General features: G+C 41.9%; 2 protein-coding genes across 4 annotated transcripts in view; both read left to right on the top strand.

Moving 5' to 3' along the window:
- LOC111854998 (polycystin-1-like protein 1) overlaps positions 1-10,766 on the top strand; it is a 46,817-nt gene extending 36,051 nt beyond the window's left edge. The window contains exons 54-67 of the mRNA XM_023833561.2: positions 927-1,045; positions 1,154-1,264; positions 1,557-1,680; positions 2,368-2,451; positions 3,369-3,487; positions 4,460-4,694; positions 5,215-5,319; positions 5,782-5,922; positions 6,256-6,390; positions 6,515-6,745; positions 6,974-7,138; positions 7,685-7,852; positions 8,528-8,637; positions 8,873-10,766. Coding sequence (XP_023689329.2) covers positions 927-1,045; positions 1,154-1,264; positions 1,557-1,680; positions 2,368-2,451; positions 3,369-3,487; positions 4,460-4,694; positions 5,215-5,319; positions 5,782-5,922; positions 6,256-6,390; positions 6,515-6,745; positions 6,974-7,138; positions 7,685-7,852; positions 8,528-8,637; positions 8,873-9,221 — 2,196 coding nt within the window. The 3' untranslated portion in view covers positions 9,222-10,766. The remainder of the gene's footprint in view (positions 1-926; positions 1,046-1,153; positions 1,265-1,556; positions 1,681-2,367; positions 2,452-3,368; positions 3,488-4,459; positions 4,695-5,214; positions 5,320-5,781; positions 5,923-6,255; positions 6,391-6,514; positions 6,746-6,973; positions 7,139-7,684; positions 7,853-8,527; positions 8,638-8,872) is intronic.
- Positions 10,767-13,717: 2,951 nt separating this feature from the next.
- LOC111854999 (histone-lysine N-methyltransferase EZH2-like) lies at positions 13,718-27,048 on the top strand. 3 transcript variants are annotated; one of them, XM_023833564.2, is made up of 20 exons: positions 13,718-14,093; positions 18,215-18,338; positions 18,535-18,663; positions 19,517-19,636; positions 19,952-20,072; positions 20,194-20,367; positions 20,478-20,580; positions 20,843-21,006; positions 22,354-22,451; positions 23,146-23,383; positions 23,477-23,646; positions 23,985-24,079; positions 24,236-24,276; positions 24,660-24,785; positions 24,877-25,055; positions 25,147-25,242; positions 25,445-25,526; positions 25,611-25,691; positions 25,776-25,860; positions 26,014-27,048. In XM_023833564.2, exons 2-20 carry the CDS (start codon positions 18,222-18,224, stop codon positions 26,072-26,074), a joined length of 2,280 nt encoding a protein of 759 aa, XP_023689332.2. In that variant the 5' UTR covers positions 13,718-14,093; positions 18,215-18,221; the 3' UTR covers positions 26,075-27,048. The 3 variants fall into 3 exon arrangements, with proteins under 3 accessions (XP_023689332.2, XP_023689333.2, XP_072555806.1); XM_023833565.2 differs by lacking the exon at positions 13,718-14,093 and adding an exon at positions 14,139-14,317; XM_072699705.1 differs by lacking the exon at positions 13,718-14,093 and adding an exon at positions 17,492-17,515.
- Positions 27,049-27,219: the final 171 nt, after the last annotated feature.

The following is a 27,219-nucleotide window of genomic DNA, read 5'->3' as shown; positions in this document are numbered from 1 at the left end:
TTGACCAAAAATATTGGTCAATTTCACCCTTAGTTGTCCATAGAAACCTACAAAACCCACTAGATGAGGTACCAAAATAAAGCTTGAAAAGAATTTTTCTTCAGGAGATTTACAACAAAATCCCACAATCAATGGTGGACCCCACCCCCCGGGTCAGGGGGTATCCCGACAGACATATCTCAGTTGCAATTTTTTTGTCTTTATTTGGTATCAGTCATTCAGACTTATTAAATCTAACATGGTCTAATGTTCAGTTATTGCTTGCCGGTACCTAATTTGAGTACGGATCCTACACAGTACTAAAACTAAATCAGTCAGCAGTCTGACACTTCAACCCCTACACCCACTATATACTTAAAATTAATTTGAGTTAAATTTTGAAATAAATACAAATTGAATTTAAGAAATGTATATCTATATCATTGATTGTGTTAGTATAGTTTCTTTGACATACATCTGCCCAAAGTAGTATATTTTGCTTATTTGGCTTTTGATTTGAAAGTGAAAAATGGAACCATGTGTGTGCAGAGAAATACTTTTTGGCCACTGAAATGCTGAAGTCCTCTAATAGGGTATTACGTAAGTATCACTTACAGTTTGATGTAAGTAACAGATGTTGATTGAAAAATATTGCATTGTGACTCAAGTATTTTAAGTAATTAATAGCACATTATAGTTGTTAAAGACCTTGAGTGTGTGTGTGTGTGTGTGTGAGACGTCCTTCAAAGTCGGTGTGCAGTGGCTTCCCACTCAACGGTGGTCGCAGTAGGTCTCTGTGCTCTTCTGGAGCTCCGGGAGTTTACAAATTAAGCACTGGTCCTACAGCATGAGCGCCAAGAAGGTTTCCACTAGAAAAGTGCTGACCTTTGTCCTGCCTGCAACCATTTGATTGGTTGTTGCCCTGATCGGGGCTCATGTGACCCCAGGTGCTGAGAGCCCGTCGGAGAGACCGGCATCTGCGCCTGGCTCGGCCGCCCTCTCCAGCAGAGCGGAGACGCGCGCGGGAGCGGATCTGCAAGCAGACGCTCCTCCACAAGGCCTTCAGGTGTCGCCCTACACGTCACTCTGCTCTCGCAATGCATGTCGTCCATTCTAAGCATCACTCCCTTCAGGGTGATTCCCGTGAGCAGAAACTGAACTCATTTTACCACAGGGAGGCTGTGCTGTACGTGGTCACCTTTTCCCTGGTCTTGTTCCTGACTTATGGGAAACCTTCCAGCCACCATTACCAGCTAAACCAAGCCATCAGAGCTGCATTCACCAAGTAGGTCAACACACCAGTGACTTTCTGTTTAAAATGTAAATGCAGTCAGGTTCAGTTTTATGCCTCAGTTTGCACGGGTGCTCAGTAGGTATGTGTGAAAAGGAGGGTCTGGGGAACCTGAGCACCTGCCTGTTTTGCCGAAGCTATTTAATGTGAACTGGATGCCCCCTTTTTAAATGTTGGGCACCACCCCCCCCACAAAGTCTCTGCACAGCCCTGGTACACAGCAAAGACCAACTGTGGTGTTTTCACTTCTGCGTAAAGAAAAACATTGTGTGTGTTGAAAATCCAGAAGTGCACGAAACCCCTTTCAAGAAATACGGATGCATGAAGACTGGTGGAATTGGAGTATGACAGCCTTATTGGATGGGCTGTACTGGGACTCATGGTCCAATAACGTCTCAGCAAAAATACAGGTAAATACTGTCGTTATTGACAGGTGTGTTTACATAAATGGACGTGTCTTTTTTTTGCTTTGTATGTTAATTTTTGTTCTTTGTATCTTGCTGCTGAATGCACTAGAATTTCCCCAAGGGTCACAAACGTAATGTAATTTATATGCAACAATATGCAAAAAGTCTTAGGCAGTCAAAGGAAATGTTTAAAGCTATTTATCTGGATCGTAAATATATATTTGCTCAAAACAAAAAAACAAAATTTAACATCAGAACATATGCAAATTAAGAATAACCAAAAAATTACTGATATCTTGTTTGATGGCTAGATTCAGTTCACCTCACCTCAGGGGCACCTCCTGAATTAAATTTCACCACCAGCTTATTTGATTATTTTATATTAAATCAGTCACTGAGGTATTGATTAGCTGTATGAGGTATGTTAGTGGTCATTCAAAAAATACATGGATGCATTGGATGGTCGCTGCAAATATGGGGGTGACCTTAGGAGAGGTTTTGAAATGGTTAACACACTTTCACAGACAATATTGCGAAAATCGTGTACATCATTTTGTGATTGGCTATGACTTATGCACAATACTGTAAATGATTATGGGTTCATCTTGGTTGACCTGTGTGCTGGTGCAGTTTTTGCACATGTCTGTGTGGTTTATTCTCTCAGGATTCATGCTGTAATTTGTTTGCCAGGCTGGCGCAGTCTACGGGGCGTGCATTCTCATTGGACAGCCGGTCCTTGAAAAAAGAGAGGCCGCAGACCAGTCAGCTTGCAGGGTAAGATCATGAAAAACCTTGAAAAACCTCTTTTCTTTTTGCAGTCCCTTTCTACTTGCAAAGGCAGTAAAATATCCAGATTCCCTAGCAATATCATTTACTGCCAGCAGATGGCGGTGGTGATTCATGAGCTCACTGGAAAAGGTACATTTCAATGTTGCAGGTAGCAGGGTCAGACCTCCAAGCAATACTTGTAATTACAGTTACGCTTTCATGCCTCACCAAATTTAAATGGCTATGATAAGCAGTAACACAGATAAGAAGGATACAACTGCACCAGACAGCTGTGGATTTCAACTTAATTATTATTTATTGCTGAGATTTCAAACTGTGGCTAAACATGGGTGTGTGTGCTGTTTCTGAAGCTTTTAAGTTTCTTTAGTTGATAAAATGTGCTCTCTGATTATCGTCCTTGAATTTCGTTGTCATTTTTAATTAAAAGTTATAATGGTTTTCATGAGTACTTCCCACCAATAGTTAAAGGTTGACATCCCTGAATTAGCCTGAATTACTACCTCCTTGTCTGGATTTTGAAACTCAAATCAGCAGCATCACAAGAAATCTTTCCTTTATTCAGTGTCTTTGATGTATTGAGTAAAGAGAACCCACATTTAATTCAGACTGCTCTAGTAACATTATTGAATTATTGGTCGGCGCTCATACTGGACTAAAAACCTTTCAGTTGTCCTAAGTGCTTTAATTAGAATTTAACCAGACATTAAAAGTCAATGGGACTTCTAAGGAAGTAGACAAAAAAATCATTACCATAAGCATTTATGATACTCCAGCCAGAAAAGCAGGTTGTTTTTTTGGTTAAAGTTTACTTGGGAGCTTATGCTGATGATGGTTAGAAGGTACGGGGAGCAGAAGAAGGGTGGTCTCTGATCTACTTCCCACAGACTTCCATCTCTGCACAGGGCCTGGTTCCTGAGGTCCGGTCAAAGTCTTTCTCTCAGCCTCTCCTCGCTCGGGGTGACCAGCGATGTGGGGGCGCCAACAAGGAAGCAGGAAGCCAAGTCACCCTGGGTCGTACGAGGTCAGCCCAACTCTACTGACCAGTAAACACTCCACTTACAGTAAACTCCACATGCACAATCAATTATGTCCGTATAACTGTTCATGGAATTGCAGTTCTCGGTAACAAATCACAAGTGTATTGCCACTCTGGAACAAACAGAAAAATCAGTTCAACGAAAATTCACTGTTTAATCACCGTTACAGGAACAAAGAGCCCTGTGAACGATTATAAATGGTGTTAAAGTAGACTACTTCTACTGTATATTGTGATGAAGGTCTAAACAACCTTCTGAATTCAGCTTCAACAAGTTTTGTGCGTTATGGTTGTTTATCTCCACCGGAAAGCTTAACTGAAATTTCCTGTGCCTTTCCATTCTATTCCTGTGGGGCTTGACCACATAAATGTGGTGTATTTCTGTGCTCACCAGAGTTTTCATTTCTCAATCTTTGTATTATAACATCAGTGTCATCAGCTAAATCCGAAAACAAAAACAAACACAGCCAACAAGCAATTGTGTTCTGGAGGGCATGAAGAAATCATTTTAAAAGCATTGTTTGTTTCAACAACTAATAAGCCTGCTGTTACGTTGGGTAACTCTGGAGGAAATGGCACTTGTACGATTGTGGACCCCTGTAACAATTGGAAGATGGGGGATCTACATTAAATAAACTCAGGAGCTGCTTTAATTCAAATTTGACTTGGTACAGTCACACACTGTGCTGTGTAATGAAATACTTTTCCATCTGCTTGCTGGATTGTGCTTGAGGAAATAGGCAATACAAAGAAAAAACTAAATAGTATAAAAAGATAAGAATAAAATAATAGAAATGAGGAGGATAAAATGATTGCAAACTAGACAAAAATATAGAATCCTTGTCCAGAGGGGTCTGGGGGTAGAGGATTTCCCTCAGTCTCCCAGTTCTGACTTTCAGGTGGTTTTCAGTGTGGCCCTCTGTGGTTAAGCATGTGTGTCGGATGTATATGGTACAGATCTGCGGTGTCAAGCAGCCTGCGGTCACTGCGGGCCAGGGGCTGGCTGGGCCAGCGAACGCGGGAGGTGATCGTCCGCTTCGCCCTCTTCAGCCCCCCCACTGGCCTGTTTACTGGCGTGTCCCTGCGGGCCGAGCAGCCCGTCCCGGGGGTCCTGTTGCCGTCCGCGTCTGTTTACTCCGCGCAGGTGCACCGGACTGCCGGCGCCGTTGACTACGCTGTCATGGCGTGTGAGGTGAGCAAAGGACACACAATACGGCTTAGAAGGAAGTTATTCTGCTCCATGATCTTTTCACACTGAAGACATGAACATAAAAGACTTACAATAAATATACAGATCAATAAATGCTTAAGTAAAAAATAAAAGTAAGCTATGGAATTATTATTCAATCCCGTCTTTAACCTTTACTATACTGAAAAACAGGGAGTGCATATTCTATAGAGTTAGCAACGTATGTACCGTCTTGCGTAGATATCGGTGAAATAATTATTATTCTCACTGATAAACATTATTAAAACACATGATGCACTGGAGTGTGACGCTGTGGCAAACTGCATTGGCCCGATAAAACAGGGTTCCTCATCTGTGGTTCTAGAGGGCAGGAATCCAACACAGTTTGGAGATTTCTCTGCTCAAACACTCTTATTCAGATGTTTACCAGGTTCAGTAGGCGTGGCCCTCTAGAACCGGAATTCGGGAACCCTGCTACACGGGATCTCACACGTCTCATCGCTTTCTAACCCTTCTTACACAGCTCTTCTTCCTGCTTCTCACGTCACTTCAGCTGTATGTCCAAGCATGGGCCATGGTTCAGGCAGGGCTTGCGTCCTACTGGAAGGAGGCCTGCAATTGGCTGGAGGTGAGAGGGACCTCTGTAAAGGGATTATCCCAGCAGAATCCCATTTGACATTAATTTTGTTGTGCAATTTTTTGTCTTATATTGAATCCAGCTTTCAGATGCAGGTCTTTTATTAAACTGTTTATGTGGCTTAGAAATAAGGTAATTATGTAAGGTGTTGAACAAGGGTGTCATTAGGCCTATTTCAAGGGGGCTTTAGCCTTGGCTTAAGTCATAGTTTCCCCATCAGCCCCCCCAGAAAAGACTCAGCTCCCCTATCCATTCTATTTCCCTGGTGCCAAACAGTCCATGTTCATATGGAACCATCTTGTGTGATACATAACAAAATATTAAAAATTTTCTCCTTGAGATGTATAAAAGGAAAGTGTGTGTGTATGTATATATCGAGAAACTAGAGCCGTGGCTATTATTCAGGCATGATGGGAAAAGTAAACCATTAACCAGTATCGCGTCTTTCCCTAGGTCACCATCCTCATCGTCAGTCTCGTTTACTATGCAAACCTCACGTACAGCAGCCTTCTGGCCGCAGAGACTGCAGACCTCCTCCAGAGAGAGAACTACAAGGCTTTTGTGGATCTTACTCTTCTCTCCTCCTGTGAACAGGTAAGCATCTTGTATAGCAGAAGAACATGGTGCTATGTCTGCATGAGTTTCCTGCTGCCGTCCAGAAACGTGGTTGGATGACATGGCGTTGCTAAATTGCCAGTGCTGTATGATTGCGTGTGTTGAGCTGTGTCCTGTGGCGGACTGGCATCCCATGCGGAGTTCCTGCCTGCTTCCTGGGATGGGCTCCAGGTGCTCTACAGGCCTGCAGTAGATTAGAGGATGGATGGATGGGGAGTAGATTATATTCAAAACAGTCAAGGCACATGGAGTGAACCAAAAGCGGTTGTTGACGTCTTCTATGAAGCTGAACGCTGTCCGCTCCGTTTTCAGCTGACCAGAAGCCTCCAGGCTGTAATCGTCTTCCTGCTCCTGGGGAAGAGCATCTCCGTGCTGCCTGCCGGTGGAGCTGTGGCCCTGTTCGTGGCGACTCTCCGGCTGTCGCCTGGCACCCTCTTCTCCCCTCTGGTGATGAAATACCTCCTAGCTGCCAGGGGCGGCTAAGGCTTTGGGTGCCTTACTCTCCTGGGTCGCCCTCATGTGCTCCCGGTCCTGAGGTTTCCGTGGCGCTGACTCGTCCCTGCCCCTGCAGCTGGCCGGCGCCGTCCTCGTCGTGGCCTTCGGCTGCCTGGGGAACCTGCTCTCGGTGTCCACCTGGGGGTCCTTCACTGCTGTGACTGGCTTCTTTAACACCCCCCTCGCTCACCGCATGGGCATCAGTCTGCCAGATGATCTGCCCACGCTGGAACCCCCCCATGCTGCTTCCCTCCTGCTCTACCGCAGTAGTTTCTTCTGTGTCATGTTCATCGTCTGGATAACGCTGGTAACGAAAACCAGCACCGTGAATCTCCAAGCTTCCGTCGAGCTGACCTATGATCGTACCCATCTGCTCCACAACGAAACTTAATTATTTCTGCTTTCTGATATTATTCAACATATGCTTCATATTTCTGCGTTCTGATATTATTCAACACATGCTTCCATGCCTCATTTAGTAAAAGACAACTCAAGTACTTTCTACATGCTTAAAACTTTTTTATCGTTATTAAAGATGACTGGAGTTCTCAGATCCTTTGAAAAGGCTGCAAAGAAGGTCTCCTCAAGAAGAAAAGATGCGATACCCTTTCCTGTGCTGGCAGCCTACATTTGGGACAGAGTTCTCGTGTTCGCTGGTAGACACAAGCAAAGGAGTAGAGATAACGGCGCCCAGCAGAGGGTAAGCACTGTTTTATTACACTGGCAACTAAACAGTAGTCAACATTTAGTCATTTGCTTCTGACCAACCGTTTAGAATAATATCCCCATGCTCGATTCACTCAAAGCTGACGTGAATTTTGGGTATCCTTCCTTAGAAGAACACAACAAGAATGAATTTTAGAATGAATGTTTTGAAAGTGATTTTGAATGTGTTACTTTTGTTGGTGCCACACGTGGTGCTTCCAGCATCTCAGTAACAGCCACCCTCTTGGGATTTTCACACACTACAGCACCTAGGGTTTACAGAGGATGCTGCGATAAACTAAGATGATTTTCAGTTCTGAGGGGCTTAAACACCTTAAGGCGAGAGATCACGGGGGAATGGCCAGACTCGTAAAACCTAACAGGAAGACTTTACGTGCAAAAATGTCATGGAGCAAGCAGAGTTTCCTGCACTTTGTTGGATGCTTGTCTCAAAGTATTCCAGCTGTATTTCCAGGTAGGAAATAGGGGGTCCTATGGCCTTCTAGGTGGCTATATCTAGCAAATTTTTGTTTGTGTTTAGAACTTTCACCTGGAGGAGTTTGAAGACCTTCTGGAGGAGCTGCTACTTCGGCTGGATGCCTTCACATGTGACCTACCACAGGTACAACTCAACAATGGACAGAGGTTGTGGGAAAATGAGAAACTTCCCATGCGACAGGCTTACTACCCCCACCACCTGGAAAGTGAGGTAGGGATTGTGGACTTTCTCTTTCCTAGTTTATACCTTTTGTGGCCTTCAAATATTTTCAAGACCTCTTCCTAATGATGAATGCGTTCTGTTGCTATTCTTATTTCATATACAGACACTCCTCACTTGACAACAAAGCGAATTGGTCGATAACCGTGGAGCCGCCCCTTACCGATAGTTCAAGCTCACTGTACTGGTAGTGGGTTTGTGTCAGTCATCTTTATATGTTGTTTTAATGTTACCTTTGCACCATTTATAACATTTTTAGTATATTTAAAAATGTTTATACGGTAGTGTACTGCATATTGCAATAAACAGAATTGTTTAATATTGTTGTGGAAATAAGCTCTAATATACATTACTTAGGTTTGCATACTGTACAGGTAATTGGAGATTGCGAATGCTAGTGTATTGAATACTGAGCGACTGTGGGAGTGAGACAGACTGAGAAAGGGTGATACGAGATGAGATGCTTGACGCTGAGATGCCGCGCTGCCTTTTCCACGGCCAAAGTTCTCGTACAGCGTACAATGTCGACTGGTCGGAGAGCTGGTCATAAGTCTGCACGGTCGTTTAACAGGTAGTTTGTTAAGTGAGGAGTGTCTGTATTACTACAAAGTAAAATTAAACATGAACATGTAATTTGTATTAACTTTAATAACGGTTTTAACGTAGCATGGACTTTCCAGTAAAGCCTGTCTTTGGGAGACTCCATCCAGATCATCTGTTAGCATACACAACTGGCTGCTGTCATCCAAAAACGTGCCTGATCCATACAACCACAGGTACAGTTTCAGCCGCATTGTGGGACACATTTCATCAATGTTTTTTGAAGATTAATGTACATTTATAGTAAATGTATGGAATATATATATCTCATGAGCTTTTTAATATTAAACTGCAATTAAATGCATGCATTAAATATTTAAAATAACTGTTTCTGGCCTATGACCATAATGTATTAGACTAGGCGAATAAATGTATTACTTTCGACCATAATAATTTGTTTCATCTATTTAGATCAAAGCTCATTTGCGAAACATTGGAGCCAAGCCAGAGGACGAGCCTGACAGGAGACTTTGTTTCTGCTTATGGAGACTATACCTGTCCCCAGAATACCTCCCATGTTATTGGGGACAAGGTGATCCCAGAGCCAAGTTGCTCTTTCCAGCCACATAAGACTATCCCACCATTCATCTGGGAATCGGCAACTGTGTGTCACTCGGATGCCCACAAGGAATATCAGTGCAGCTCCTCATGGGAAAGCAGACAGGGACCAGGCTGGGGGGAGGGAGCCTGGTCCGCAGCAGGAAGACTAGATGTCCTGCCTGAATCTCCCCCCTGTGAGCTCGGCCATCACCAGCACTGATAGGGGTGCAGTACAAACATGGGGAGGAAGAAAAAACTCAAATCTGAGTGATTTTATTGACCTACAGAACAGTCCTGGCTTATCAGAAGCATTAAGACAGTGCTGGAGAACTTAATTTGATAACTGGTAGTCTGCTCTTCCTAGGGTTTGTTACAGTTTATTCCTATTTGGAAAAGCAGTAATTGCTATAGTGAGCACATCAAATTCATGCAAAGTCAATAAAAGCAGGAAAATTTCCATATTAATTAAATATTTCAAAGAATTATTTGACCTTGTCAAAAATCTATCACTACAAGCTCTTAAAATTAGGCTTTTTTATGTTATAATAAAGCCATTATACACAAAATCCACACAATTTCTAATGGAATCCACAAATTCCAGTGTAAATGAAAGACGGTAACATATAAGCCAAATTTGATTTTATTCTGAAAATGTTTCCAGTAATGGTCTGTGCAGAAATTTGAGGTCAGTTATGAAAAGAATTTAATTTCCTTCTGCTGTTAAATGTATTATATTTTTATATAATTGACATGCAGGCCTATTGACCAGCACAGCAACCTTGAAGAGTTTTATAATGCCAAGTACCCAAAATATGCAGTCTGCTTGGATTGAGATGAAGTCAGACATCAAGGTAAAATAATTCAATGGCACCAAAGAAATTCAAAAACTAAAATCTGTTGGTCGTTGCTCTGTAATTCCTGGGATTTGCTTTAGATCAGTGATCGTGAATGGGTAACAAATTCCTGGAAACAAAGATGGTTGGATGGATAGATCTAAAGGCTGATTTATACTTTGCGAAGAATCTACGGGGAGCCTCCCCAGGAATGTAACTACAGGCGTCAGGCCACGACGTAGACTTTATGCAGGCGTGAATCAGTCTTCATTTTGCTGGTCATATCAAACTAACATGGATGGGCTACATTTGCAATTTCCTCCAGGTACGCCGGTTTCCCTCCTCAGTCAAAAAACATACTGAGGTTAATTGGAGTTACCAAAATGGCCACAGGTGTGCCTGTGAGTGAATGGTGTGTGCGTGTGCCCTGCGATGGGTTGGCGCCCCACCCTGGGTTGTTCCCTGTCTTGCGCCCGTAGCCTCCGGGATAGGCTCCATCCTTAACCCACCCCGCACGACCCCGCATATTACAAGCGGTTCTGGAAAACGGTTGGTTGCCTACATTTGATTAAATTATATTCAATGTTCCACCAAAGTGTTTTTTCCCCCCTGTTATTTTGTGAAAATTGTTGGGTAGTTAATCTCCATCTACTTTAAATCATAAATTGTAGTTCTAGAGTTAAAATAAATTCATAAATAATAAACCATGATTTTATTCTCGAATTACAACTTTATTCTTCAAAGTTACAACTTTATTGTCGAGGTTTTATATTTTTATTAATAGTGGCCCAACTCCGTCGTAGGCCTACGTCCGAAGTGCAATTATCAGTCTACAGCTGTTTTATTATTAAGCCAACTATTCTGTAAACGTGAAAGAAATGTCTGTTTAACAGATGTTTACGTTATTCAGTTAAAGGTCAATAATGCAAGACACTGCCTAAAGCTGATATTAAACATGATTTCTAAATATTTTTGATATAACGATCGCAATTTATTTGTCACATTGTCCTATTTGATCAAAGCTGGAATTACTAAGAAATGGGAAGACATACTACAATTAATTCATTTCGTGTAAATTTATAATTACCAGGTGATTCAGTATACTATACAAGTACACATTTTAGACGATTTGCTTAAACTATATGATAAAGCTTACGAAAAACATTCGCCTTGCATTAATGAATCATACTGCCTGCCACAAACCTTTATTCACACAGGTCGCCAGGAACTGTCTTTATTTAAATTAATGCATATAAAACCTGCAAACTGAAATCACAGTGAGCAAAAGGTCGGTCAAAGCCAGTAGTGAACGAGGGGAGAGAAGAAACGAGGATTTCTGTAACTGACTGTAGCAATCAATTGTGAATGCCCACTACCTTCGGACCAACCGAAAACAACGTGGCCCACAGGCATATATAACTCCCGTAGATAAACAGCTTGTTCCCATCATGGGTAGCCAAGTATTACTTAGTATAAAGGTAGAACATTTCAACACTTGCACTCCGGCTTACCCGATTATCACCTTCAAAACAGTTTTATTGTGATAATGTTTTTTATTTTTCATCGCTAATACTAAAGTTAGCGCATTCAAGGAGCGAGATGCATTATGGGAACTGCTCGCGATTTAGATGTGCCGGGGATGATAAGCAGCGTGGCACTTGACAATAAAACTACAAAAGCACAGTTCGTCCTATTGACATTTTAAAAATGTATAAAATATACCAAGTGTAGGAAGATTTTTTTTTATTTTATAAAAGCAGACGTCTTTTTTCCCCCACATAGCATTGGCATTTGCTAAGATTTCAAACAGTTGGATAGATTAAAAGACTAGTCAAATTACGTAGTGAGTGGGAAGGGGGAAACAAACAGGGAGTTAAGTTAACTGACTGAGAAATAGCAATTGCATGAACCCACTACAATCGGACCAGCCAAGAAAGAAAGCATCATTACTGTGTATATATATCCCCATAAATGTCTTATATTATTTAATTACGGTGTATAAAAATACAACGAAAGAAAACTAACAAAATTTTTGTCTTCGTATGAATTTAAAAAACCTCGGAATTAACAGAACTTCTCACAACGGTTTTTGGAAAATAATTGTACTATTTTTTATATCAAATATGTTTACTGGTGCATGATGGGATATCACAAATACAGCCAATCGCAGGGTGTCGATTTAACATCGCTTACATTATTTTAACAAACGGTTACAAAAGAAACAGATACGGAACCAAAGCAATGATTAGACGAATTCAGTATTTCAATAAATAATCGTTTATTTTGCATACGCTATATTGGGTTATCAAAATAAATCAACGCGTTAAAGCAATTGATTACATAATCAAATGTAATTCTGAACAATTTTCTAGGTAATCCTTATGAAGATAAAAGTCCAGCACTGAGTTAATCGACGCAAAAGCTTATAATTTAACGTTTTCGACTATTAATCATAACTCGTAAATGCAATACTACCAGTTACCACGAAGTGGAGCTAGTTATACATTCGTGATAAAGTTTTTTAAGAAAATCGAGTACATTTCTAAAGTAACAGTAAAACTTATTTTTTCGGAAAATTCAGACGAAACTGCCCATAAATTTCATAAAAATTGGTATAAAATAAACAAAAAATCCACCTTTTTCTTTTTTTTTTTATTAAAAAATGCAATTCTGTCTTCCATTAGGCCTATATTTCCGTAACAAGGGTAGTAATAGATTTTTCACATTAAACACCGAAAATAATGTGCAATAACACGTAAACAAATTAAATGAATTCATCAAGTGGGCTACACTTAAAAGTATCACATTTGTTATATTAAGATATATTGGCGTTTTATGGAATCAGGGTGTTTATCAGTGGCATTTTTATGAGCACGATCGGAAGCGGGTCGCAATTTCCGCGTGTATCTATATGTTGCTATTTTAATTATTTTGTGTTTTTGAACATCGTGACATTTTTCACATTACGGTAAATTCGATATTTATATTTTACCATGATTTCAAAACTTAGGACGCAAAATGAACGAACAAAAACGGCCAGTGAGTACAATATCGCATGACATACACAGGTTCAAGTCCTAGGGCCCACCTGCTGTTTTCAAGGCCAACGCATGGTATTGAAAACCAGCCCGTGACAGCAAGCGTGTACATAGTTTACAACTGTCGACTATTTTCGCATGTAATGACTCATGTTTCACTGATAAAGTGAGAGTATATTAAGAGAGTAGATTAAGGAATAACAGCTATATTTCATCATGTTTGTCAATGAATGAAGTTGTTCAAAAATGTAAAACTTCTCCGAGTTGTGAACTGTATGACAGAGTGAACTATTACATCGTAGCTATTTAACAACCACTTCGATTATATCAGTCGTTTGCGTTTCGGAAACCTGTGGATTAGACAGACACCTTGATTTCAACAAGACCACATCGTGACAAGCAAAATTTGTTTTACCTCTGACTCAGATTGTACGATATTCACCGTTAACGCAGGACACGGACTACCTGCTTCTAGTCAAATATTACACATACTGGCGATTTCACATAGCATCGCCGAACCTAACTGTGTAACTTAGTCATTACTGCCCTGCATTTACATCAATATCTTACCTGGATGGGTACTATTCAAATAAACGTGAACAACTAATTTGCGGAAATGGCAAGCGAGCACATTCTCTTACGCCCGTTACTTCTATAATCTTAAGTCACATCAAATAGGAACAAAGACAAAATTCTCCACATGTCCCCCTCCGGGGCGCGCAGCTGCGTATGATTGGATAACTAGAAACGCACTCAAACCAATTATACATCGTGTAGCTGCGACACGGGAATGACGAGCTCTACGATTGGATGATGCGTTTGGCGCTCGTTAGGGCTGCAGTCCCCCCCCCCCTAAGTGCAAGGCGGATATTGAGTGAGGAAAAGGGTAGAGCGAGTCAAGTGTGTAGTCGGAGCGGAAACGTTCAGGTCGGGTGCCGCTTAAAGCGACACGGACAGCGGCTTAATCTGGAGATTTAGGACTTATGTGAAAATAAAACACGAAATATATATCATTGTCCGCTCATTTAAAAAGCAGCGGTGACAGTAGAAGCGCCCTTGCGGTGCCATTACCAGTTCGCCGGTATCGCAGTCGAGGGACGCTCGGGACGCTCGGGACATCGACAGCAGTCTGCCGCCCTCCCCTTGCTCGCCCTAAACTGTCGATTGGGTGTTGGTGCCGCTTTGGTCCAGTTGATGTGGACTTGAGGTTCTCCATCACAGGTAGGGAATTCCGCCTCCTCAGTTGGCGCGTCCCGTTTCTGTTGAAATAGTCGAAGTTGTTTCAGTGTGACTTGTTAGCCTGGTCACCTGGAAGGTCAATTATTAGTTATCGCAAATTCACCTGGTAAGATGAGCCACCTGTAGGGGGGCTGGTTTATTCTTTCCTTAAGTTCCGTTCACTTTTGTGTAGTTCTCCACTGGTGATGATCAGGCTCCAGGAACTGGTACTGACTGACTTTATCTAGTCATCTTTTCGTTTTTAATCGAATGCCGAGACACGTGTTCTGATGGCTTATTATTTCCAACTTTTATACAACTTAATTGCTCAGTGTTTGACAGGGGCTGTATTTTGGCGGAAATGTTGAAAATTGTCTCAGTGAATTCGTCTCAATTTATAAGAAATTGTGAATTAAAATTGTGTGGCTGTAGCATTGTCGGAATCGGCTCGATTACCCGGTATTTGGCTAGTCGATCATTTTTTAATCTTCCGACAGTACGGTGTCTGCAGCTGTCACGTCTCTATACCAGTTAAACGACAGCTTATTTATAAGCAAACGAAGGGGGATTCGGCGGATTGGTTGACACGTTTTACATTAAAACGGACCATTCAGCTCCTAAGATAATTGACACAGTTTTGTGCGATACAGTATAATGTGATTCTGTTCTTGTATTAACCGTGCATGTGTATAAAATGCTTAACTATATTTGCTTAAAGTCGGTAAATTGCAATTTGTACATGAAACAAACTGGAAGTATTTGAAATATCTGCTATCTGTATTTTCCCGTTTATAAATTGAGCCTAAATCGCCATACGTATATGACGACATTTGTCTTTGCCGACAGAATTTGAAGACTTTTTCCACTGTATTTTGCAACAGCAAATTCCAGTACATGTTTCTTAGACGGCATGGCACCTTGACGTTTTCTGTTGCTTCGTTTTTAAAGAATTTTCCAGTGACTTTTAACTGCATAAATTTATACAATTTATAATTCGCTGAAAATTAAATTTTATGTGTACTCATTACCCCTAAGAGCCAACTAATGTTTTAGAACAGGAACACACAAGCGGAAAATATTAATTTTGTACATATGAAAAAAGAACTCCGATTGTGTTCAGTATTTCAGCCTTGTTGTACTTGCATTCTAAATCACATTTAATATTGTTTTCAAATAAATATTCAATTAGTTTTGGATATGAATGATTTTGAATACAAATGAGCATAATAAAGGAGTATTAAAATGTATTTCCTTCATGTCCAAAATGCTTTTTTCATTTTCAAATGGTGCCATCTGTGCTGAGCAGCTTTATAGGACATGGCATGATGGCTCTGATTAATCCCAGGACATCATCCAAGAACCCAAATATCAAATCTATACTACTAGATAGCCACACCAATAGAGCTGCTAACTGCTAATTAGATCTGTCAGTTTGTGGTATACATTTAGATTTAAAGCCAGTAATCTATCCAGGGTAGATGCTTCCACTGTATGCTGCAATGAACATTATTTCCAGTAACACATGTTGTTGGTCTTTTAGCTGGCTGCTGGTCATGAGACCCATCTTTTCCCTGCTCTTGACATGCCTGCTTAGCTTGCTAAAATCCTGCAGTGGAAAAGCTCGTGGCTGTTTCAGAACTTTGGCTTCTTGCAAAAAGTAATTTTTGCAGTGTAATGGGTGATGATTTTTCTTTGTTGTGTGTTAAAATCTGCTAGAGTTGCATTGCTCTTTTGACGGTTGTAAGCTTATTTGTAAAATTCTGCAAAAATCTTTTCAATAATAAACAGTTTTAATAATTTTTGATTCTCAATATCCCACCAATCCTGCAACTTCACTATGTATTTCTTTTTATTTATTTATTTGTATTTCTGGGCCTCTCACTCCATATTGTGGGTCCATGACCTGCCTGAGAGTATTTCCGGTACGAAAGCTGTGAAGGAATGTAATGATGCTCATTAGGTAGAAATGTCCTTTGATTTGCTGCAGATTAATGAGCGTGTCACTGGAAAATTAAAGATCTGATAACCTGAAGAAGGTCTTCTGGTAGCCAGTTGGATCAGATGCTCCACATTTTGGCCTCTGCATAACATGAGCTGCCTGGTCAGTGTCCTTGCCTGCCTGCCATGTAAATGTCTTTACAAGGAACTTCAAAACGGGGAGATTGCATTTCATAATGCTGTTTACACCTCTAATTTTTTTAAAGTCTATTAATGATTATGGCTTCGTCTGATTTGGCATCTGGCATTAGGTTTGTGCAGACAGTTAATTGGTGGGTTTTGCTAGAGATGTGTGTACACATTTTCTGAATACTTTTTCCAGCTGCTCCAAAGCACCAGCATTCCTTAATATTCGTGTTAAAGTATGTTGTTTGTAAAGTGCACAAATATATGGCATGGTGCAGAGGTTATCACTGTTACCTCAAACCGATGGTGCCAGGGCTTAAGTATCTGCCATGGCTCCATGTGTGGAGTTTGCTCATTTTCCCCGTGTCATTGTTGGGTTTCCTCCAGGTTCTCTTCTCCCCCCCCGTCAGTCGAAAAACATGCTGAGGTTAATTGGAGTTACCAAATTGCCCGTAGGTGTGCAAGTGTGACTGAATGGTGTGTGAGCGTGCCCTAAGATTGGTTGGTTCCCCATCCTGGGTTGTTTCCTGCCTTGAGCTCGTAGCTTCCAGGATAGGCTCAGGACCCTCCACAATGGATATGGTTACAGAAAATTGTGTGTGTGTGTCTTCATTACCAATCACACCAAGCTGAGTTGCATCACATGGACTGGTCACCTGACCTAAACCTGTTAGAGATGGTTTTGGAGGAGCTTGACCAGAGAGTGAAGGATGAGCGGCCAAAGCGTGCTTAGCATATATGTGGGACCTCCTTCAGGACAGCTGGAAAACCAATGCAGGAGGCCACCTCATGAAATTGATGTAGAGGAGACGAGACGGTAAGGTCAACCAGTCCCTAGAGATATTGGGCTTAGGGGTCTTGCTGAAGGGCCCAATAGTGGAATCACTCTGCTGACCGTGGGATCTGAACCTCCAACCCATCCCACAGAGTTACCACCCTTAACAATTTTTTATAATACGTTTTACTCTCTCTCTCTCTCTCTCTCTCTCTCTCTCTTTGGCATGATGGTTTTACTCTCTCTCTCTCTCTCTCTCTCTCTCTCTCTCTCTCTCTCTCTCTCTCTCTATATATATATATATATATATATATATATATATATATATATATATATATATATATATATATATATATATATGTATGTATGTATATATGTATGTATATATGTATGTATATATGTATGTATGTATGTATATATATATATATATATATATATATATATATATATATATATAATGTATATACATTTATGTTGATCTATTAAATGCAGAGTTTTTGTAGTCAGGATTTACAAGAATGACTTGGTAAGTAGGTCTGCTCAAGTCAGTGTTTGTTATATGTTGACTGAACAGAATCCTGTGCTTGCTGTTGTGCAATGTACCTCAAAAGCTCTTGATATTCAATTAGAGCTTACCGTCTAATGTTGTGTGTCTGTTTAGAAGGAGACGCTTGTGATTTAATCCAAAATAGTTTGTCCATTATTATCTTAAATATTTAAAAGGCAAAATGAAAATCCTCTTTGGTATTTTAATTGTACCTTGAAGTGCTTACCTTTTGATACATTAAGTAGTGAACTTGTATTGGTTTGGTTTTAAGTAATTTGCTACTGGAAATCTCTAGTGTTTGTTGGAAATCTCAAGTGTTTGTCAGCTCATTATCATAGAGGTTCCGTTGTGACTTGTAAGTGAGCTAATTGTTTTAAAAGTCCAGGAATTCATAATAAAGTAACAGTAATAACGGTTTATGATTGTGGTGAATTATAAATAAATGCATAAAAGCAGTTAAAGTAGCACTTTTTGTGCCAGCTGTCTTTAATAGCCCTTTAAAATCTCTGGGATTTTTTTCTCGTTACTCAAGAGCTTTAATGTAGAAAATCAAGAAAATGCAGCCTCAGATTGTGTTTTTTTTGTGTGCTTGTCTAATAATTTCCTGCTTCATCCACAGTCAGAGTCTGTTGCTTTTGTTTGAGTGTTTTGTTTTTCATTTACTCCCCCGGCCCACAGGGTGACCATGGGCCTGACTGGTAAGCGATCAGAAAAAGGCCCTGTGTGCTGGAGAAAGCGAGTGAAGTCTGTGTACATGAGGCTCCGCCAGCTCAAGAGGTTCCGCAGAGCCGATGAGATTAAGGTGGGTCAGCTGGTCAGCTCCGCGTTTCGGATACCTGCTGCCAGCGGGCTTCACTCTTATCTTTGTTTTGCCTACAGTTTTGATATTTTTGCTACTGCTCCCTTCGACTGGGATTTTACTGCCAAATAACGGGTTGAGTAAATGTTGACCAGGTAGGTTTGACAACCTTTATCCCCCCCCCCCCATCTCCCCACAGAGCATGTTTAACTCCAATAGGCAGAAGATCCTGCAGCGCACTGATATCTTAAACCAGGAGTGGAAAACACGCCGGATACAGCCGGTGCGCATCATGACATCCGTGAGCTCTCTCCGTGGGACCAGAGAGGTCAGCACTCACATTCCCGGGAGCCTCTGCATTCCCTGGCCCCGCCCATCAGCCCGGCCAAACCTTAACGAAATGCTAATATAATCATTTCTGATTTAAATATTGATCATGAGGTGGCATTGATAAGGGTTCTTTCACTCACATTTTATGAACTAAGCATGTAATGATGATTATTGTCCATCATGTCTATAGCCAAATGGTATATGACTCTGTTAGGTCTCCGTGTACTGAAATGCATTTCTTATTGCCTTAAACCTGTACCTTTTAAGGCTGCTTTTGGAACTTCAATGAACTTTTATGTCAGCTGAAAATACGGTATTAAATGCTCCCTTTGCATTAATATGAAATGGTGGCCCAGATGCCTTAATGCCTTAAAGAAATCATACGCCCTCTAGTGCTTCTTGCTGCAGTATTTGCAGGTCTGCAATGTAGTTTTTAGTTTGCTCTTTGATCCATGTGCTGTTAGCTACTAAACCAGTTATCTTGTTTATGTGCTTTGGTGAGAACAGTTTATGTAGTATGGACACCTGTGACCACAATATATGGGCTCTTTTCCTGGGAGTCAGAGGATAAGATTCTTTGTGTGAGAAATCTGACACTTTTGCACAGAAAGTAGAGATAAAAAAAAAATATATATATCTTGCAGAAGTAGGCTCCGAATTTTTGATGTTGAGTCTGTTGAGCTTCTGACTCATGTAATTGCACGTCGTATTTTATGTGTGTGTTTTATGCTTTGAAAAGTTTGTGCTTTCTTAATCGCTCGCATGATTGATTACCATTAAGTCCCATGACAATGTTCACGTGCTTCCACATTACAAAATGGTAACGGCACGTGTTCCCTTTGGGTGTGCAGTGTACCGTGGACAGCGGCTTTTCAGAGTTCTCCAGCCAAGTTATACCCCTCAAGACTCTCAATGCAGTGGCGTCCATACCTGTGATGTATTCCTGGTCCCCTCTTCAGCAGAATTTCATGGTAATGAGAACAATTGTCTCATGCTTTTCGATATTCCTTTGCATTTGATTTTGCATTTAGTACTGCGTTTATAGTCTGTGACCGAGGTTTGAAGTGTTTTAGTTCTTAGCTTTAGAGAGAAGTTGAAAATTAAGTTGTCGTGAGTGTATTTAAGGCTTGATTAATCCCTTTCAGAAATTTACTGCAAATTTGTGCTTAAATTATTGCATGTTACAATGGGAAAATGTAAAACCTGCTCCATTTAGTGACATAGAATTATAGTTTTTTATGAATGATTATAGAAAACTCGATGAAGCTGGCAAATGGTTTCTGCAGGTTGAGGACGAGACGGTTTTGCATAACATTCCCTACATGGGGGACGAAATCCTAGACCAGGATGGCACCTTCATTGAAGAGCTTATTAAAAACTATGATGGCAAAGTCCATGGAGATCGAGGTGAGGATCTCTGGCACAACTAGGCATCTTACTGTCACATGACCTTAAAACATTTTAAGCTCTTGGACATTGAAATAATACTGTGATTTTTTCCCTCCCTCACCCTTGGTTGGTGGTAAAGAATGTGGTTTCATCAATGATGAGATATTTGTGGAGCTGGTCACAGCTCTCAATCAGCATAGCGACAATGAGGATGAAGAGGAAGACCAGCATGAGTACAAACTGGAGAAGATGGACCTTAGTGAAGACAAGGATGATGATGATCCCAGAAAGGGCCAGCTGAACAGCTTGGATGGTATGTCTTTCGCTGCATGCATAATCTTGATGTTTTTTTTCCCAGCTGTTTCCTCAGTTGAAACTTTCAGGATTCTGGGTCAGCTTTTGTATTTGTCTATTCTTTGACAGGCAGAAGCACTGAATGTTCTAAAAAAATCCCTTCCGATAAGATATTTGAAGCCATCTCTTCCGTGTTTCCGGACAAGGGATCACCAGAGGAACTCAAAGAGAAGTAAATCATTTTCATACTGCTGGTTGATGTTCTTCAATATTATTTGATCGTTTGAGATTTCTCACCATCTCAGCTTCCTTATCTGTAAACAGGCATGTTAGTAAGGGTATAACTAACATGAGATGTATGCTTTACAGATTTTGGTGAGCTCATGGTTTACCTTTGTCGCTATAGTTTTCTCCTTTGTTTCAGCCCTACAGTTGATCACATGATCAGCATCAGTTGTGATGTGTAGTCTGGCGGTTTCTGTCCCCACGCACAGGTACAAGGAGCTGACGGAGCAGAAGCTTCCCGGGAAGCTGCCCCCGGAGTGCACCCCCAACATCGACGGGCCCAACGCCCGCTCTGTGCAGCGGGAGCAGAGCCTGCACTCCTTCCATACCCTCTTCTGCCGCCGCTGCTTCAAGTACGACTGCTTCTTGCACCGTGAGTCCTGCCCGTGCGCTGGCTCGTGTTCACGTTTGCTCATCTGTGACGATCCCTTTTTGTCCAGGCTTACAGGTTCCCTGTGCGTTTACATGCATCATTATACAATGAGAGCGGCCATGGACATACAAACGAGCATCGACTTTTATGTGAAATCTTGCCCCTGGCGGTAATGTTCAGGCATCATAATCGTTAGTTTTCACACAGCCCATCTTCTCTCCTTTGAGACATACACACATAGGCAGTTGAGAGCGAAGCTTAGGGTTGGAGTTACAGGGTCAGGTAGGACTGGACGATATGGCAAAAATTTATATCACGATATATTTCTTACTTTTGGTCGATACGATATAATTCCGATATCGATATGGACAATATTAAAAAGACTCAGGAAAAAACTGCCGAGGACACACACAATGGATGTCTGCAAACTGAATTTGCAAAGTCTATAATACCTCCAGGCTCCTCCTATTAAAATTATATCATTTTTTTTTTAATAAAAACAGTACAAAAAAAAATAAGGTTCACTTTTTATTTTTATTTAGCCTTTACAAACAAGAAATGTGAAATAAACTATCAAATAAATAAAACTCTCAGACTCAGCTTATTAACAATAATATATTTCCATTTAAACTAAAACAGGCTGATTATTCATATACTGTATATTATATGATACAGTATATATGTATATCGAAATATCGGAAATGTGTTTAAAAATCGTATCACCGTTATTGAAAAAAATTATATCGCGATATATATTGATATCGAATTATTGTCCAGCCCTAGGGTCAGGCTGTTTGCCCGGCATCCCCTGGGCATATCAGGCGGGTAAGGGCCCTGCTCAAACCGGCGACCTTCCAATCACAGGCGCAAAGGCCTAACCCGCTGAGCCGCACACTGTTTACAGACACTCCTTGCGAATGAATATGCAAGGAACAGAAATTTTCAGGCTTGAACTATATCTACACTTCTGTTGCAATAGAGCTTTACCAAGAAGTGGCAGTTAGGGAAGCTAGCAGTGGATGTTGTACAGAAGTGAATGGGAGGGTGTCAGAAAAAATGTAGATGACAACAGTGGAAGGTAAATATGGTCCCATGATGGCGCTGGGGGCACCTCTAGGGTCTGAAGCCAGCTGGCTGCGCAGCCCCACTCCCTCCCTTCCTCCTTCCCTCAGCATCTTATCATTACCTCATCGAATGTCTTGTTTTGCAGGATACTGCTTATTAGTCTTGGGCAGTGTTATGGTTTGTTCAGAGAAGCCAGTAGCAGGAGTGCTAGGGAACTGGGAATGTTGTGGATTCCAGGCTGACCCCAGCCATCTAAATCACTGCTGCTGCTTGTCTGTCTAGCGTTCCACGCAACTCCAAACACATACAAGTGTAAGAACACGGAGAACTTGACAGACAGCAAACCCTGTGGCCACAACTGCTACATGTACCTCATACAGGTAAGTATTTTCTATACGCAGTGATGTTGATATCAAAGGCGTGTGCTAACGTTAGCTTGTACAGACATGTTCAGGTAAGATTTCTCTTGCACCACCTATGTAAGCTGGTGGTCAGTGACTTTCTGACAATTAAGGTCATGCAATTGAATATTTGCTATATGTGTTTCAAAAGTGCCTTTATCGAGGCTTATCAGAACAGTCCCTCCTACAGCTTTAAAATATGCACTAGAGCTTCAGCAGTCGTTTGATTACTTTCATTTTTCAGATAGTCCTAAGAGTGCAGTTTTGGTTTGCTTCTGCGTGTGTGGTATTTTGGCCTGTAAACTGCCTAAAAGTGTGAAGATGTGAGTATATTCCTGTGCTGATTCTGATAGCAGAGTCCACAAATAGCTTAGCCATAAATGTCACTTTGTGCAACTGCAGTTTGTCACCGTAAAGGAAGAAAGCAGGGGGGGAAAGGTGAAAGGAAGTGTCTTCTTAAGGGTGTTTTAAATAGAGACAAGCGCACAAGTCGATTGTTGTAGCTTAGCTAGGCACCTCAGCCGCAGAAGCCGTCACGACTTGCAGACTTCACATGCCTTTGAGTCTGAAAGATGTTATGACTTCAGAGCCTCTGGAGATAGTGCCACGAAAGCACAGATAACGAGGAGCGTGAAGCTTGGCTTCCTGCACCCTGACGCTCGGGCCGTTGCAGGACAGCACGATGCAGGAGTCCTCAGCCAGCCTGGTGCCAGAGCGGGCCAAGACGCCGTCCAAGCGTGTCGGGGGGCGCCGGCGGGGCCGGGTCGCCAACAGCAGCGGTGGCAGCCGGCCCAGTACCCCCACCGTCAGTGCGGAGACCAAGGACACCGACAGCGACCGCGAGGCTGGCGGTGGTGACGTCAACGACAAGGACGAGGAGGACAAGAAGGACGAGACCACTAACTCCTCGGGTAAGCGGACCAGCCTGAAGGAGCCGGCCGGCTCCAGAACCACGAAGGAGCATCTTTCTGAGACTGAGTGCCCGTTTCTCCCCGGGGGGCCAGAGTCCAACTCCTGCTGGCAGACTCCCGTGAAGCTGAAGGTGAACTCTGAGCCGGCGGAGCACGCGGAGTGGAGCGGCGCCGACGCCTCCCTATTCAGGGTGCTAATCGGCACCTACTACGACAACTTCTGTGCCATCGCCCGGCTCATCGGCTCCAAGACCTGCAGACAGGTGGGCCGCTGGGCACCACAGGCCAGCAGGTGGCGCTTTGAAGTCCGCTTAGAGCGGTAGAAGGTCTTTATCCAGCTCAATATTATTCGCTGTTTTTCAAAGATATGGTCGTTACCCTCCAACTAGTCATAAGAGATTAACCAGTTTAAAGGGGAGTAATCGTCTTAAGCTTTAAATTGGGTTATGGGTCATAAACATTTCATGCATGTTGTCTTGCATATTGTGTTATCTTATATTATATTATATGCTTAGTTCATTGTGTTAACTCTGCAATGCTTTGTGTTGTTAAGGCTGTACAGTGCAGATCTTGGGTGCATCTTCCTGCTCATACCTTTCAGGTGTATGAATTCAGGGTCAAAGAGTCCAGTATCATTGCCCGTGCTCCAGTAGATGATGTGGACACTCCACCCAGGAAGAAGAAACGAAAACACAGGCAAGACTCATTCTCTCTCTAATATTGTGGGTCTTTGATATTTTTTCACTGGGGAGACTCTGAGAAGCCAGTCACTGTGTTCCAGTTAGATTCCGTCTGTTTCTTTGAATAAGCACAGTGATGTACATTTCCTCTTTCTTGTATGTGGTGGTGTAGGTTGTGGGCCACGTATTGTAGGAAAATCCAGCTGAAGAAAGGTTTGCAGATTATTTTTTTTTAACCCCCAAAAATTTATTTATTTTGCTTTGTGCGTGTCGCACAGAACTGGCATTGCTAAAGTGAAACTGCACAGTGGAATGGTAAAAGTAGCTTTGGGGTTTGCAGTAAGACAGCCCACCCTGGGTGAAAAATGCCCCCACACCACCGTTGTAATACCCTGTGTATGCAATATTGTAATAATTGTAAAGAAATTGTAATAATTGTAAAGAAATTGTAATTTATTTTAGAAAAATGTAATCATATTGTTGGGGGAAGGACATTGAAAATCAGGAAATGTCTAATATTCTTGAAATATGAATATTTATCTAATATTATTGAGCAGTGTGATTAAACAGACAATTTCTCCCCCCACCCCCCCAAGATGGTTCCTCAAACCATGTGTATAACTACCAGCCTTGCGACCATCCTCGCCGGCCGTGCGACAGCTCGTGCCCCTGCGTCACAGCACAGAACTTCTGTGAGAAGTTCTGCCAGTGCAGCTCAGAGTGTGAGTATGCAGCCGGCCTTCCAAGACCCGCCCTCAGTAAGGTGTAACCTTAAGGGTACGTCAGCTACTCGGCCCTTGCCTGACGCCGCAGGTCAGAACCGCTTCCCAGGCTGCCGCTGCAAGGCGCAGTGCAACACCAAGCAGTGCCCCTGCTACCTGGCCGTCCGTGAATGCGACCCCGACCTGTGCCTCACCTGCGGCGCTGCCGAGCACTGGGACAGCAAGAACGTCTCCTGCAAGAACTGCAGCATCCAGAGGGGTGCCAAGAAGGTCCGTCTCTAGTTTATCATCGGTCTGATTTTGTGTTGAAACACCCTACGGGCTTGTGGGATTTGACATCATTCCCCCCCCCCCCCACCAGCACTTGCTGATGGCCCCATCTGACGTGGCTGGCTGGGGCATTTTCATCAAGGAACCCGTGCAGAAGAACGAGTTCATCTCTGAGTACTGTGGAGAGGTCAGTTGGTCTCTGTGATTGGAGAGGAGGCTCCCAAAAGCAATTTTCTGGTGACAAGGATAACGCTAGATGCCTTCGAGTACTTCCCGCTTCAGTGCGTGTATGATAGTGCCTCAGTGCTTGAACGCCTGCAGGAGGCAAATGTGCAGCGATATAGTGGATTCTGCATTTCCTGACTGTCAGATCTGTGTGGAACGTGCAGATAATCTCCCAGGATGAGGCTGACCGTCGAGGGAAGGTGTACGACAAGTACATGTGCAGCTTCCTGTTCAACCTGAACAATGGTAACCGTCCCCTTCGCATCCCTGCCCGTCCCCAGTAGCTGCAGTTCTCCTCAGTCACACCAAGGTCCTTCACTCCCTTTTCAGACTTCGTCGTGGACGCAACGCGGAAAGGCAACAAAATCAGGTTTGCCAATCATTCCGTGAATCCCAACTGCTATGCAAAAGGTAAGGAGATTTATGATGATTATGAGTGAAGGCATGGTTAGCACTCCAGTGCTTAACAACAGGAATTCCTCCTCTTTGCTGCAGTCATGATGGTCAACGGCGATCACAGAATAGGCATATTTGCCAAGAGAGCCATGCATACCGGCGAGGAGCTGTTCTTTGATTACAGGTAAGCAGAGTTTATCTCTAGTGCTTAAAAATAGCAGTGGAATATTAATCCCTAGAATGTTATTGGTGGAGAGCAGGATGTGGGATGCGATTTTAATATCTAAAATGCAAGTACGTAAAGCTGCCTTTCTGATGTCCTTTACTGCCCTTTAAGGTACAGTCAAGCCGACGCCCTGAAGTACGTGGGTATCGAGAGAGAGATGGAGATTCCCTGATACCAGCTACCTCCTGCAAAACACCTTTATTCTTCAGGAAGATTTTAAAGCCTCATGCATTCCTTTCATTTTTGATACCGGATTTTAAATACCCGCAAGATAACTCGGTGGTTTATAATGGTAAACTTTGGTAACTTTAGTATTCAGTTTAATCTAGTATGTTGCCCACATACTAGTATGTTCCTTGTGGTTTGCAGCAATACAAATAATTCTGAAGTTAGTGTTGAGATGTAGTAATTATCAGAAACATGTTTGACAGCCACTGCTGCTGAGAGATGCTTTTTATATAAAATTGGTGTAGATTGCTACTTGTTAACATACCCAAGTGGCAGACTTAACTAAGCAAGGTGCTGGACACTGTATATTGATCGTCAGGATGTTTCAATGTGAAAACCAGAGGGTGAGATACATTTCATAAGTCAAAGCTAGACTATGTATTGTATTGAGTGCCTAAGCACAGTTTGCTGTATCACTGATGCCACAAAGTATTGGGTGTTTTTGTTGCTTGTGAACTTAACAGGTTTAAATGTCTAACTTCGGAAGAACAAAGGGTAATGGATAAATTCCTACATGAGAATATTTCCTGTCATGCTGAAATTTACAGCAATCTAGCATTGCACTGGAGAATTAGGACTGCAGGGTAAAAGTCTATTTGTGTTGCTGTTTATGTATAAACATTAAAGCCAAAGAAATTGAACAAATGTTTAGATCGTAATATACAAAACAAATCCCTATTTATTTTTTGTGGTTTATATAAAGTAGCTCTAAATGAAATACTACCTGAATAACCAATGAAATCATGTCAAAGCAACAATTTGCAGTTTCTACACTTGAAGATTTGCTAGAACGTGCTTAAGGGTCATGAAACTTTAGTTTCTTCCAAATTAGATTGAACTATCCACTCGTTACCTCTGATTATATGGTGCTGAAGTTCAATGTTTACATGAAAATGTAATAAAATTGTGCATTCATTATTTCTTGTGTAAAAATTGACTATTGTAACAATTCTAAGAAAAACATACCAAAAACACACCAAGATTTAACTAGCACCGGTGGCAAAGTACATCTAGTAGTACATAGTAGTACATCTAGGCTTCATATCTAGTAGTCTTGTTATATCCAAGACTCACTTCAGTTTAAGGATG

This window comes from Paramormyrops kingsleyae, chromosome 15 (genome assembly GCF_048594095.1).
Source record: "Paramormyrops kingsleyae isolate MSU_618 chromosome 15, PKINGS_0.4, whole genome shotgun sequence".
NCBI lineage: Eukaryota > Metazoa > Chordata > Actinopteri > Osteoglossiformes > Mormyridae > Paramormyrops > Paramormyrops kingsleyae.
The sequence above is the reverse complement of the archived record's forward strand: the minus strand, read 5'-3'. Positions and strand labels throughout refer to the sequence as shown.

Coding starts and splice junctions, on each gene's coding strand:
- LOC111854999 (XM_072699705.1), top strand. Junction 25,056..25,146: donor TCCAGAGGGGTGCCAAGAAG/GTCCGTCTCTAG, acceptor CCCCCCCACCAG/CACTTGCTGATGGCCCCATC. Junction 25,692..25,775: donor TCCCAACTGCTATGCAAAAG/GTAAGGAGATTT, acceptor TCTTTGCTGCAG/TCATGATGGTCAACGGCGAT.